At 40.3% G+C, this 13,292-nt stretch overlaps 1 protein-coding gene across 2 annotated transcripts; it reads left to right on the forward strand.

Annotated features, from left to right (window-relative positions):
* The first annotated feature begins 4,337 nt into the window (after nt 1–4,337).
* Nucleotides 4,338–12,756, forward strand: anxa5b (annexin A5b). 2 transcript variants are annotated; one of them, XM_034231443.1, is made up of 13 exons: nt 4,338–4,531; nt 4,793–4,835; nt 7,916–8,000; nt 8,549–8,643; nt 9,339–9,452; nt 9,575–9,665; nt 10,242–10,321; nt 10,769–10,819; nt 11,376–11,469; nt 11,565–11,660; nt 11,770–11,828; nt 12,086–12,208; nt 12,337–12,756. In XM_034231443.1, the coding sequence occupies exons 2-13, from the start codon at nt 4,833–4,835 to the stop codon at nt 12,397–12,399; spliced, it is 954 nt and encodes a 317-aa protein (XP_034087334.1). In that variant the 5' UTR covers nt 4,338–4,531; nt 4,793–4,832; the 3' UTR covers nt 12,400–12,756. The 2 variants fall into 2 exon arrangements, with proteins under 2 accessions (XP_034087334.1, XP_034087333.1); XM_034231442.1 differs by lacking the exons at nt 4,338–4,531; nt 4,793–4,835 and having other exon boundaries at nt 7,907–8,000.
* Nucleotides 12,757–13,292: the final 536 nt, after the last annotated feature.

The raw sequence follows: 13,292 nt of genomic DNA on the forward strand, positions 1-13,292 counted from the left end.
AGTGCATTGAATAAATCAATGACTGGATGTGTCAGAACTATCTCCAAATAAACAAAGATAAAACTGAGGTAATGGTTTTTGGAGCCAAGGCAGAACGTTTAAAAGTTAGCGCTGAGCTTCAGTCTGCAATGTTCAAAACAACAGATAAAGCCAGAAATCTAGGTGTAGTCATGGACTCTGACCTGAGTTTCACATTAAAACAGTTACTAAATCAGCCTACTATCACCTAAAGCGGGGGTGCCCAACCAGTCGATCGCGATCGACCGGTCGATCGCGCGGAGATTCCCAGTCGATCGCGAGATGTGTCTAAAAATAGAACAACAATATTCTGTTTTATCGTTAATGTCCTAAAACATAATCTTCCTGTGCCAGAATAATGCACTTGTACGCATCAAAGCTTTGTGATTGGCCGGCGTGACCCCATGTGTCGGGGCGTGGCTGGTGGGCAGTGGGCAGTGCAATAGTTCGCTGACGTTGTCCGTGTCAACACCAGGAGAGTGACAGTCCGCACACACACAAGACCGCAATTATGGCAGAAGCAAAAATATATAATTTTCACTCCGAGTGGGAGGATGATTATTTTTGTATCTATTCCAATTCAAAGTCCATCTGTCTCATCTGCAATGCGAGCGTGGCTTTATCGAAGAAGGGTAATTTAGGAGCGGCATTTCAAAAGAGTGCACAAACGCTACGAGACGGAATTCCCTCCTAATTCTGCCCTACGCTCCCAAAAGGGGAGGGGCCTGAGAGCACAGCTAAATGCACAGCAGTCCATTTTCACCAGGCTCAACAACAAGAGCAAGGCTGCTACCATAGCATCTTATCGTGTCAAGTCACGTTCTTGCGAAACACATGAAGTCTTTCAAAGACGGCGAAGTTGTGAAAGAAGCATTCCTGGCTGCCGATGCGTAATGAAAATAACAGTAGCATTTCAACAGGTTTTTGATATGATATAAACTCAAGTTAGATACCGTTATTAATCAGCTGTAAGTTTTAGTTTGTTTGAACTTTCATTATAATTATTGTACAAAATGGTATAAGAATATATATATATTATATATATATATATATATATATATATATTATATTATATATATATATATTATAGTCTATTATCAATTCAGGTTAAGAAACTAGTGTTGCTTGCATCCTATTTTAAAGGCATTTCTTTTTATAATCTACTAAAATGCAACAAAAAAAGGGTTTGATTCTATTAATTTTGTCTTTTTTATTGCACTGTTGCAGCAGATTCCTGTGTAGCTTCAGATCTGAGTTGTCTTATTAGTAAGCCTAATTTATACTTTTGTAGCAACACTATTTTTATATAATGGCAAAGAAAGGGTTCAGAGTCTTTTCTTTTTTTCATGTGTCATATGTGGCAGCACTGTTCAATGTTTCTTGAAAACATTACCCACTGTAGTATGTGACGTGTGAATACACTCCAACTCTGTATCAACAACACTGTTGTGTAACTTCACTTGGGGTGATGTGGTCACGCTTTTTATGGCCAGTGAGAAGACGTGCAGCTTCGTTCTGCACATACACATACACCTTTGAGGTATTTGTACTTTACTTAAGTATTTCCATTTTGTAACTCTGTGTGCTCTGTGCTGGTAGACATCAATGTACCCATCGAGCTAAAGCCACCTGGACAAAGGTAATTAAAAACTCAACACTTGGCATTCTACGTTCAAGGATCACAAACGATATCACAATATTTCAACTGGGAACTAAAGAAGCGGGAATACTGAGTTGGGTTTTGCAACACTTCGTCAGTGTTTCATCAGCTGTTTAAGACATGTATGTGTTGACACTTGTCAGAGGAAATTACTGCACATTATTCCACCTGTGTTCATTTTATTATTCTGCCAAATCTTTTACAAACGCCCGAAATCTATCCAAACGGTTAGCTCAATTATGACATGGCGGCTATGAGTCTATAGGTCATTTCTGACCTACAAACAATAGCTCTGCTGTGGCTGTGAGTTAGTGTGGTCGTCTCGCAGTAGGAAGGTTGTGTGTTCCGGCCCTGCAGTCTATATACATAGTTGTATCAACTGAACAATACAATGTTTTAAGCTAATAAACATTTACATCTGGCTCTCGAGGGATCTGAAGTGAAGTGTCCTTCTTGCGCCAAATACATCCAGACAAACTCCATTACAGTTTCAATGCTTAATAATCTGCCCTATAGTATTTTGTTTCTAGACTTAAAAAAACTAATACATTAACTGATGTGGGAACCAAAGTGTGAGAAAGACTGGAGATGGATCAAACCACAATGGGGTTGGAAGCTAAGCAGGATCGGGCCGGTTCATTACTTGGATGGGGGAAGCTTTAAACTTTTAAAATATGTATTTAGCATGTGTTGATCTGCTCAAAGAGAGAAGGGCTCTGTCACTGTTTCTCTTTGCCATTTCCAAATAAAAGTGGGACTTGTCAGAGGAAGTGAAAGAAAATATTATAGCAACTCAAAAATGTTTTTAAAGACACATAAACAAAATTCGTATCCACAGAATACAAGGCTACCAAGTGAATGGCCAGCAGCATTAGTAAAAGATGCGTTCATTGTGTGCTTAAAGGTACAAATTTGCTCCAAAAACATCACAGCAACACATACTGTTGGGCATTCATACTTTGACTATATCATATGCCACATCGCTGCTACAACCCGTTGCTGCAGATATACACGCTTTACAACATCAGGAGGAGGATACGTCCCCAGCTGACCCAGAAAGCCACGCAGGTTCTGGTCCAGGCTCTCGTCACCTCACGCCTAGACTACTGCAACTCCCTCCTGGCTGGTCTACCTGCATGTGCCATCCGACCTCTGCAGCTCATCCAGAATGCAGCGGCTCGTCTGGTCTTCAACCTTCCTACATTTTCCCACACCACGCCGCTCCTCCGCTCCCTTCACTGGCTTCCGGTAACTGCTAGAATCCACTTCAAGACACTGGTACTTGCATACTGCGAATGGATCTGGCCCTTCCTACATCCAGGACATGGTTAAACCGTACACTCCAGCGCGTGCACTACGCTCTGCATCAGCCAAACAGCTCGCTGCACCCGCACTGCGAGGGGGACTCAAGTTCCCATTAGCAAAAACACGTGGGTTTGCTATCCTGGCTCCAAAATAGTGGAATGAGCTCCCCATTGACATCAGGACAGCAGAAAGCCTGCACATCTTCCGGCGCAGACTGAAAACTCATCTCTTTCGACTCCACTTCGAGCGAGAGAATTACTAACAAAGAATTACTAACAAAGCACTTATATACTAATAAAGGACTGGCTTATCTATAGCCAGTTGAGTAGCACTTGAAATGTTTGGCTCTATGAAACCTGATGTACTTATATGATTCTGTTTTCTTCAAGGTTGTGTCTTCCTGGTCGAATGCACTTATTGTAAGTCGCTTTGGATAAAAGCGTCAGCTAAATGCAATGTAATGTAATGTAATATGACCTAGAGGTCTTACATGTGGGGGCCTCAGGTACAACACCCAGGGGTAATGCCTTCTATCTTCAGATACTCAATTACATTTTAAATTAACATTATACCTATATTAAATCATCATCATAACTAAACCATCAGTCAGACAAACCGCTAAAGAAGAATGGCATGTTGATAGTGTTACTGATGGGGAACTGTGAGCAAAGGAACATTAATGAGCTCCAGCATTGCAAGCATGAAGAATATCATAAGAGATTTAACATAGAGATAATGTCAAATGAAAAAATGACTGAGCATAGCCAAAGACACAACATGTTATCCTTGTAACCCGGGCCCCGCATGTAAAACCATTGAATAAACTGGACACTCTTTTTTTCACCCAGTCCACGTGACCTGAAATCACATTTCCCAGAGTACATCAGGAGGAGCAGGGCTGGATCAGAGTCCGTGCGCACCATGGCTGTATAATAAGAACTGGATACAGCGTCGGAGGCGGGGTCTCGTTCTTTCCTATGATAGCTGCTCATTGGCGCATGAAGGCAAAATGGCCCAACTTTTCAGAGCAGAAGAACCCGTATGTGCAGTCACAGAGCATGCGCCCCTTAAGCCCCGCCCCCCGAGCGCTCACTCGGCTCACTGGAATGAATGGAGAGAGAAAATACATCTAGATTCGGCTTTTAGTGCATTTTACAACTTTAAGGACTTAATGATTCTAATAAGGGCTATAAAAGTGTTCATACTGGGTAGTTTATTTAGTTTAAAAAAAATTATCCGCTGATTTACAGACGTCTCTTTCCCCATGTTAGTCAATGGGGAAAAAGTATTTCTGGGCCGGGTGACGTGATGGACTTGTAGTACCGCTGTTCGGACACTACGAATTTTGGGAACAGAGTCCGGCGCACTTCCTGGGGGATTGGTGCGCACCCGGGTGTGGCACACAGTCGCGTACCGTCACAATCACGCGCGCAACGGAGAGTTTATCCGGGTGGGTTTCTGCAGTCTGTTCTTCTTTTCCTCCTGTCTTTCTCTCCATCGGACCTCTCTCTCCGCTCACAGAGCTTCTTCTGACGGCTGCTATCAGCGGTGAGTTTTATTTCAATATATCGCGTTCACCTCCAGATCAAAGTCAAGCAGCATCAGGCAGGTTAGCGAGGGCAGCCGGGGTCTACCAGAGGACAAAGGACGGAGGAAGTTTGAAATATACACCATGAGGAGATGGGAACCGGATAACAGAAAGAAGAAGTGGATTACAAGCCGTTAAAAAAAAATATGGTCTCCAGTTTTGCATGTGTTTTGGTTAATTGTCATGTTTGTTGCTGAATTACGCTTTTCTCTTTCTGACAGATCTTCCTTTTCCCCCGAATAAACCAACAAGACTGACAAAATGGTGAGTCACCTTCACTTTGAAATTTCTTTAAGCTGTACAAAGAAACACAGATTGTAAATAAAAAAGACGATTTAAATAATATAGGTTCATATAGACTTTGCTAAAATCCGCTATTTATGCAAATATCTGACTCATTGTAGTTTTTACCCTACGAACTCCAAGTCAACGCCCACTTTGATCCACATTATATAATACTAAGACGTGTATCTAAGTGTAGTTTAGGGTTGACATGAGAATGATTAATCACTGTTCATACATTAACCCATAATCTTCTGCAAATGTAGAAGGTGTGGCAGTATATCTGTTCAAGACAAAAAAATGTGCAACAAAATTACTTTGCAACCATTTATAGTTAGAGTTCAATGAGCTACATGTTGCTATAATTAAGTGTATCTTACATAGAAAGTTATCAATTGGAGACTTTTACTCTTAAAACTTTCCAGTTTAAAGTGGGTGTGAGTCTGTGGAGAGGTTTTTTGGGGGAAGTTTACTGAATGACTCATGTGGGCTCTTTTCCATTTGGGTGGGTCTCTGTCCCTCCACCTCTCTCTGTGTTTAATACACCCATGTCCACGTCCAGCGTGCAGTTTATAGCCGTCCTCCCTCTCTTAAAGGGAAACAGTTATTTTCAAATTTTGATCCAGGGTGGAGTTGTACTGTACCGTAAAGAAATGTGATTATATTTACGATTATCAGCTGTGATGCTGTAACTCTGCTGCACTCTGCAGAAAGATTATGAAATGCTCACTAAAGTCAGTTGTATTGAATCGTTCAAGTCTAATGCAGCAAATGCAGTGAAAAGAGCAAAAACAATGAGAAATGAATCATACCAACTATGTACTCCTGTTCTAGCCCCCAGACCTGTTTTAATATCCATAAAATACTGTCCTTAAAATGATCCTGAGTGTCTGTTTTCGTCTTTCCACAAAATCTTTAAATTACCTTGTTGATTCTTAAAATTACTTATTCTCCATTGTTAAATAGTTCTGAATCTTTGTATGCAAAAGTTTAACTACTACACAATATACCGCCTACTTCTCTAAAAGTAAATCATCTGCGTTTGTATTTTTTCTTGCCCTGAAACATTTCTAAAATATTAGTATCCATTGAAGTGTAACTTTAAGTTTAAAAATGTAAACTACACTTTTAATTCCCAAATGAAAAATGCCTCGAACATGGCAGTTAAAACAAAAATGATTTGAACAACAACCAAACCAATATTGTTGGTTTTGGACTGTTTATGGAATTAGCTGACAGTAAAATAAATATATATAAAATGTTAGCCTTATCCAAGATAAACAAAAGACAGCAATAGCACAGTTAACAGGTAGATGTTTTTTTTACTATTTCTTATACGAGCAATCGAGCATGGATTGTGGATTGTTTGGTGTCACTGTATGTGCTTTAGAGCAGAGATGCCAGTTGTGACAGCGTCTGTGTAAACATGGAAGGTCAGCATACCTCCATCACAAACCCCCAGCCTCAGGTCATGTCTGAACTCACTCAAAGAAAACAACTTATCACTAAAGAAGCTAGAACTTTTCGACATGATCTGCATTGAGTTTCTCTTCTAAATATCTTCTCGTTCAGCTGTTCAGCCTTCCGCATGTTGATTAGATTTAGTTTGGCTTGTGGCGATGAGTGTATTTATTAAGGAAGAGAGCTCGTGGGCTTTTTGGCGTTCCTTCCTGCCGAAATAAACAGAATCCTGGTTGTTAGCAGCGGCTTGTTTTTGGACGCCACTGCATTTTTTCTTTCCAGATTTTCGGGGTCAGAATTCCAGAGACATTCCCGTGGTTTTCCTCTCTAAACATCCCTCCCCCTGAAATAAGAGGGAAAAAGCAGGGCTATATCTTATTGTTAATGTGTCATAGTTTTAGGGAGTGTCTGGACTGAGTTCAGAATTGTTACAGAAAGAAGCCCTTTAGCTTCAAATCCATTCAAAGTTAATGTGTTTCAGCCTTATCACATCCTCACTGTCCTCCATACCGATCTCTCTACCTGTCTGAAATACTTTTTTCACATTCAGATAAATTATTAACCTGATCACCCATCATTTTTGAATAGCTAAAAAAAAAGGTGGGGACGTGGTTGGAGACTCCAAGGCAATAACAAACAAATTAGAACATGATGTTCCTTTTTGCTAGTGTATGAACAAATGTATTTGATGTGTGGGCACATGTGCATGTATTTTATTGAGGTCTGTAACTCATTAAGTTCATCTCAAAGGGTACAAGTATTGGATGAGTTTGCACATAGCACATCTGAGACAGTGTTTTAAATGTACAGAATGTATGCATGAATGTTAATATTGATAAAGGGGGACATCATTTGACATTATGCACATGGGGAATATGAGATATGACATCTTTTATCTATCTTAACCATTAATCCATTGTATAAGTATATACATCTGCAGTATCTGCAATACTAAAAAAGGAGGAAAGGCATTAAACAAATAAGGGAATCTTGGATGTCTCTTTGTAAGCATTAAACTATAGATTGATTGAGAATGATGTGCAAAGTTATAGCATTAACTTTACATCTGATACAAGGCCATAGACCGTATTTTTTTTAATTTTGTTTCTAAATACATTTATTTTCTAAGTAACGCACTTGTTCATATACAAATGTAGCATGCGTAAATAACGTTGCTATCCTAATGACACACATACAGACACTTATTTTCACGCATATCCTGTTGGATGCCATTGAGGAGTATTTACAAAAGGAGTCATGACGAGATAAAAAGGCACTTACTGACTGTCAAACTGTAGCTGAAGTTTATGTTATGTGTCCAGAACTGTAACACACTTTAATGCGGTGTGTATATAATTGTCAGTGTTAGGCTGTGGCAGTGTCTTCAATTCCCATGAGAAATATTATGCATTTGGGTATTATGGGTTGTGTGCAAAAGGTTTTATCTGTCTCTGCAGTCTGAACAACATTTGGATGTATTCAGAAATATAGTATAGGGGTCCAGAATTTGGGAAAAATAAAGCGGCCCCACAAAACTATAAATAACGAAATAAAACGTACATTAAAAGAATCCACTTCTGTTCATTTCTTCCATGTTGCAGGCCGGCAAAGGGACTGTGGTTGCCTGTAGAAACTTCAATGCCACTGATGACGCTGAGGTCCTGTACAAGGCCATGAAGGGGCTCGGTAAGACCAATTCAGATTATTCACAGTGCAATTCTAAGACAAAATGGTACACCTTTGTAATATGATTGAAGCTTGAGAATAGGGGACCAGACACTCATGTTTACTAACACATCGACAATTGGAGAGGGTTTCTTTATTACTCATTAACATTTGAATGTTGAATGATACCATCTGTCTAAACATTGGTCTTTAGACATTATAAACGGAGACATGTGACCCGTGGCAATAATCATAGAAATAATTAGCTTGTATCATATGATACTGGAGGTGTTTCAGTCAGTAGTAAAACACACACACCAATGAGAGAGTGTTAAGGGTGAGTTCCTGTCTGTAGTAATCCCTGCTGTCTGTGTGGAGCTCCACCCGGACATCAGTGAGTCATAAACACGAGAGCTGAAACTTGAGTCACTGTAAGACACGTCAGCTGACCTCGAATGAAGCCTGTAGTTATGTGGGGGGAATAATTGTGTGTGCATGCTCATTGTTATGTAATGTGTATGTGTGTGTGTTACTGCGTCTCTGAGTAACCATGGTTCTTGTTGCCCTAGGGACCAACGAGGATGCCATCTTGCAGCTGTTGTCGTCCCGCAGCAACCACCAGAGGCAGGACGTCAAGCACGCCTACAAAACTCTGTTTGGAAAGGTGGGATTACTCTAACAGCTGTCAAACCACAACACAAACACACATACCACGAGAGCTCCAACTTAAAATGACTGTGGCTAGTGTTTGAAACTAGCCACTGTGCGTTTAAAGGCTTTATCTGTTCTCTGCCAGTTAGCCTAGCTTAGCATAATGCCTTGTAATGGGGGGATGAGCTAGCTCAGTTACAAGGTTAACAGAGGTCATTGTACCTGGTTGAACTATTCCTTTAACAAAAGCTGATCAGAAAACACAGGAAATAATGACCTCCATGATTAGTTGTTGTTTATTGATATCTAATAACAAATTCTACTTTGATGTTATTTAGAATTTCAAAAGAACACTTGAACTTCAGTTGCCACAAAGAAAGGGAGACATATATACGGACAAGTTAACGTGTTTAACCACAGACAATTGTGAGTTAGAGTTAGCTACAATGTCATCAATTATTACTAAAACGGCTCAATTCAGAAACCTCACTAGAAGCTGTAGAACAATGCATTCATTGCAGCTCTACTGTGAGACTTTAAACCCCATGACCAGCCACAACATCAAAGCTTAACTATGACCCAGTTTAGCTATTTCTGTCGCTACAAATCATCAGCAGAAAATCAATATATGTGACATGCCAAGATTACACATTAACTGCAGTCACACACATGATCTAAACAGAAGTACATGATGTTTCTTCACCACAGGATCTGGTGGATAACCTGAAAGGAGAGCTGGGTGGGACGTTTGAGACCCTTATCGTGGCCATGATGGCCGCGCCCCTCGCTTATGATGTGTCATCGCTCCGCAACGCCATCAAGGTAGGTGCTGCACACGCTGGATTAATGGCAAATATTAAGTCTTGTGTTTTTGAGACCTTAAGTTGTAGAGGGCATCTGGAAACATTTGATTGAATTGGATGTCTCCCCTCTGTGACCTTTAGGGGGCAGGAACAGAGGAGAAGGTCCTGGTGGAGATCCTGGCCTCCAGGACGCCTCAGCAGGTGAAGGAGATCGTCGCTGCTTATAGAAAAGGTAACACACACACACACACACACTTATTGTATGTTAGGAATTCCTGATGAGTCCTTATTGTTATTTAGATAAGATAAACCGCTGCTGTATTAACCCCCTTCAGGTGTCAGAACAGCAACAGCAAAAGTCTTATTGTATGTATTAATTAATACCGTAGGCAGTTAAAAATATTTAGCGGAAAAAAACCTTATAGGAAATGTGTTTCACTTTGCAAGGTTGGATCATCCTCACCACAACACGGATGCAGCTGCTTGTTGTACATCAAGCTTGCACTGGATGGCCTAATCAAATTATGATTTATAATAGGGTTTAGCAAAACAAAATGAAAATACTTGTTTTTCTTACCAAGAATCACCATAATGTCCTAAGAAACTGAACTTTGAGGAGGATCTGCAATGAATATAATCTATTTGGAAGAAAACATCAATTGATTTGGATGAGGTGATCTTTTGTGCCTCAGAAACAATGGCACATTGTACAATTGAAGGATATCGCCCTCTTCAGGCCCACTTTAATTTCAAATGTTACGGTCTTGTTTTGGATTGAAATGAAACACAAACATGTTTATTTCTTCAGAGTATGATGACGACCTGGAGGAGGATATCTCCGGTGACACTTCAGGTCACTTCAAGAGACTCCTGGTTATTCTGTTGCAGGTAAATCTCCTCTCCTTTCCTCAATCCTCATCTGCTCTCCTTTATACCTTTCCCCTCTTCCTTTGTTCTCTCCCCTATCCTCATCACCTCTCGTATCATTGTTCCCTTTATTCTTTTCCTTTATCAACTCCTCCTCTTGTTTCCTCACCTTCCCCCTCAATTTACCTCTAATCTTGTCTCCCCTTTCCTCGTCTCCTCTCCTTTATCCTTGTGTCCTTTCTTATCTTCTTTCTTCTTTACTATCCTTGTCTCATGCCCTGTTCTCTCCTTGTTTCCTTTCCTCTATCGTTGTCTTTTCTCATTTTCACTTCTGCTTCTCCTACTCTTGTCTCCTGGTTTCCTCTCCAAAATCCATGTTTCCTCACCTCTATCCTTGACTCCTCTCCTCTTCTTTCCTCTCTCCTTGTCTTGTCTCTTCTCTCACATTATCATGTTATCTCTCCTCAGGCGAACAGGCAGAGCGGGGTCCAGGCAGAGCTCATTGACAGTGACGCTCAGGTGAGTTGTTGTTTGGTTGCTGGTCAGTAAATATGTCTGCTCTTCACCATCAATGGCGTCTTTGTCTTGTTGTCTGAGGGTGTGACTGTCACATGTGTTTGTGGACACACTCTTAATGCTTGCTTTGAAGCATGTGTTTGTGTGTTCTGGAGGCAGTTTTTTTTATACAGCTGATTATATAATTACGTTATGACGCCTCCTAGTTGGTCATGGTATAAGTAAAACATTTTTAGATCTTACTGCTTCGTTGCTGAGTGTTTTCTCAAAACAGCCTTTGTGTAAACATACTTTTCCCCAGTACTGAAGAGGCCTTATTGTTGTTTAGTAGCAGTTTCTATAAATAGTATCGCTGATTCTCTCTGACTCCTTTTATCTAATATGTGACCTAGAAAAACTTTTCAACTCCCTTTCTTCATCACAAGTACAACTAATATTATTTTCTTCTGAAATGTAATGTAGTAGAAGTAACAAGAAGTACGACTCGAGTTCCTTGAATCCTTCTGATTCCAAAGGACAGACAATATATGATGTGCCTTTTTTGTTTCTGTGTCCACAGACCCTCTTTCAGGCTGGAGAGCACAAATTCGGTACTGATGAACAAACGTTTGTCACCATCCTGGGAAACCGGAGTGCAGAGCATCTTAGGAAAGGTTAGTGTTAGTGTGCGAGGAATTATAAAAGCTCCCGTGATTGTTTTTGCACTCAGACTTAATATTCATACAAATTCTGCGCCTGTGTATTTCAGTATTTGATGCTTACATGAAGCTGTCTGGATTCGAGATGGAGGAGAGCATCAAGAGGGAAACATCTGGAGGCCTGCAGGATCTTCTTCTGGCCGTCGGTACGAAATCTGCTTCCGGATGCTTCTGATGTCAGCTGCCTGAGAGGTGGTGGCTTTAAAATGAATAATAATTATAACAAGTTAACTCTTTTCTGTTTTTGATTTAAAGTGAAGTGCGCCAGGAGCGTCCCAGCCTACTTTGCAGAGACGCTGTACTATTCGATGAAGGTAAGACGAGAACAAATGCCCTTCCTTGAAATTGTAACAAAAGTGAAACATAATAGGTGATTAGGTTTTGCTCTTAAATGTAATGCACGTTTTCCGGGCCTATGCTGCACCCGTTCACCAAGTGTTTTAATAAATAATGGGACCAGCTGTTTTTTCCGTAATCCTCCACAGGGACAGAGGTGATAATACAGTCAATTGCCATGTAAATGCAATATATTGTTTCTAAGAAATGTTTTTGTTTGTGTTTGTTGTTGCAGGGTGTAGGAACTGATGACAACACTCTGATCAGAGCGATGGTGACCCGCAGTGAGGTCGACCTGATGGATGTCAGAACTGAGTTCAGGAAGCTGTTCGCCTGCTCTCTGTTCTCCATGATCAAGGTAAACAAACAAACAAACACACACACACACACACACACAAGCAAACTTATTGCACTCCTGCTAAACAAGGATTTATTTGAATGAATTTAAAGCATTTTTGTCCTTTTCTTTATCTGTGTGTGTTACAGGGAGATACCGGTGGAGACCTCAGGAAGGCTTTGCTGTTGCTCTGCGGTGGAGATGATGCATAAACTAGAACCAGCAATAAAGCAGAAACTACACCTGAAGTTTATCGTCTCTTTCAAGTTTGCCCTTTTTTGGTCTTGGGATCACAATAAATTAACCCGTAACATTTAATCAAAACAGTATTGTCTGTGTATAAGAGACGTCTCTATCATGTCTTTTTAAACTATGACTCCAGATAATGTCGTTGAAAGGTAGCTAACATTTTGTTTTAAACCCACATTAATAATGCAGCTTTTAGTGGACATGTTCAGTATGATTTTTATTATATAATTTGTTTGTAATGCAAAAGTTTCAGACTACAGTTTGCACTGTGTATGGGAGAAGTACTATATGCAATAATAAACATTTCAACTGATGAAGTACAAGAGCACTTTTCTTCACTGTTTCAGTACGGATCCTTTACTCAGTGCTTCTCAAAGTGTGGTCCGTGAGTGGCCCCTAGTGGTCCGTGAGTATATTGGTAAAATTTCACATTTGAAATTAATTAATTAATTATTTTCCGCACTCTCGCGGGAATATCTCCACAATGGAGCGAGCTTAAGTTTCGATTGCATGATACAGCCCAGCACAACACCTTTATCACACATGTTGCCACTTGTTTGTACCATTTTCAGGCAATTTGTAATCTGTTTGAGAAAAACGCTGTGATTCTGGATATTTGTGGAGTTAGGTGGTCCGGTGGTGTTTTTTTTGTATTGGTAAAGTGGTCCTTGGTATGAAAACGTTTGAGAAACACTGCATACATGTAAACTGTTTCATTTCTGTTTAGCATGCACTCACCCCTCATATCCACTAGAGGGAGATAGAGCAGCAGAGATAAGTTCAACCATGTCCTTATTGCTTGAAGACAGAGGTGGAAAGTAATTAAATGTAATACATTTTTTACATACTCATGCAG

This window comes from Gymnodraco acuticeps, unplaced genomic scaffold (assembly GCF_902827175.1).
Source record: "Gymnodraco acuticeps unplaced genomic scaffold, fGymAcu1.1, whole genome shotgun sequence".
In the NCBI taxonomy this organism is placed as follows: Eukaryota; Metazoa; Chordata; class Actinopteri; order Perciformes; family Bathydraconidae; genus Gymnodraco; species Gymnodraco acuticeps.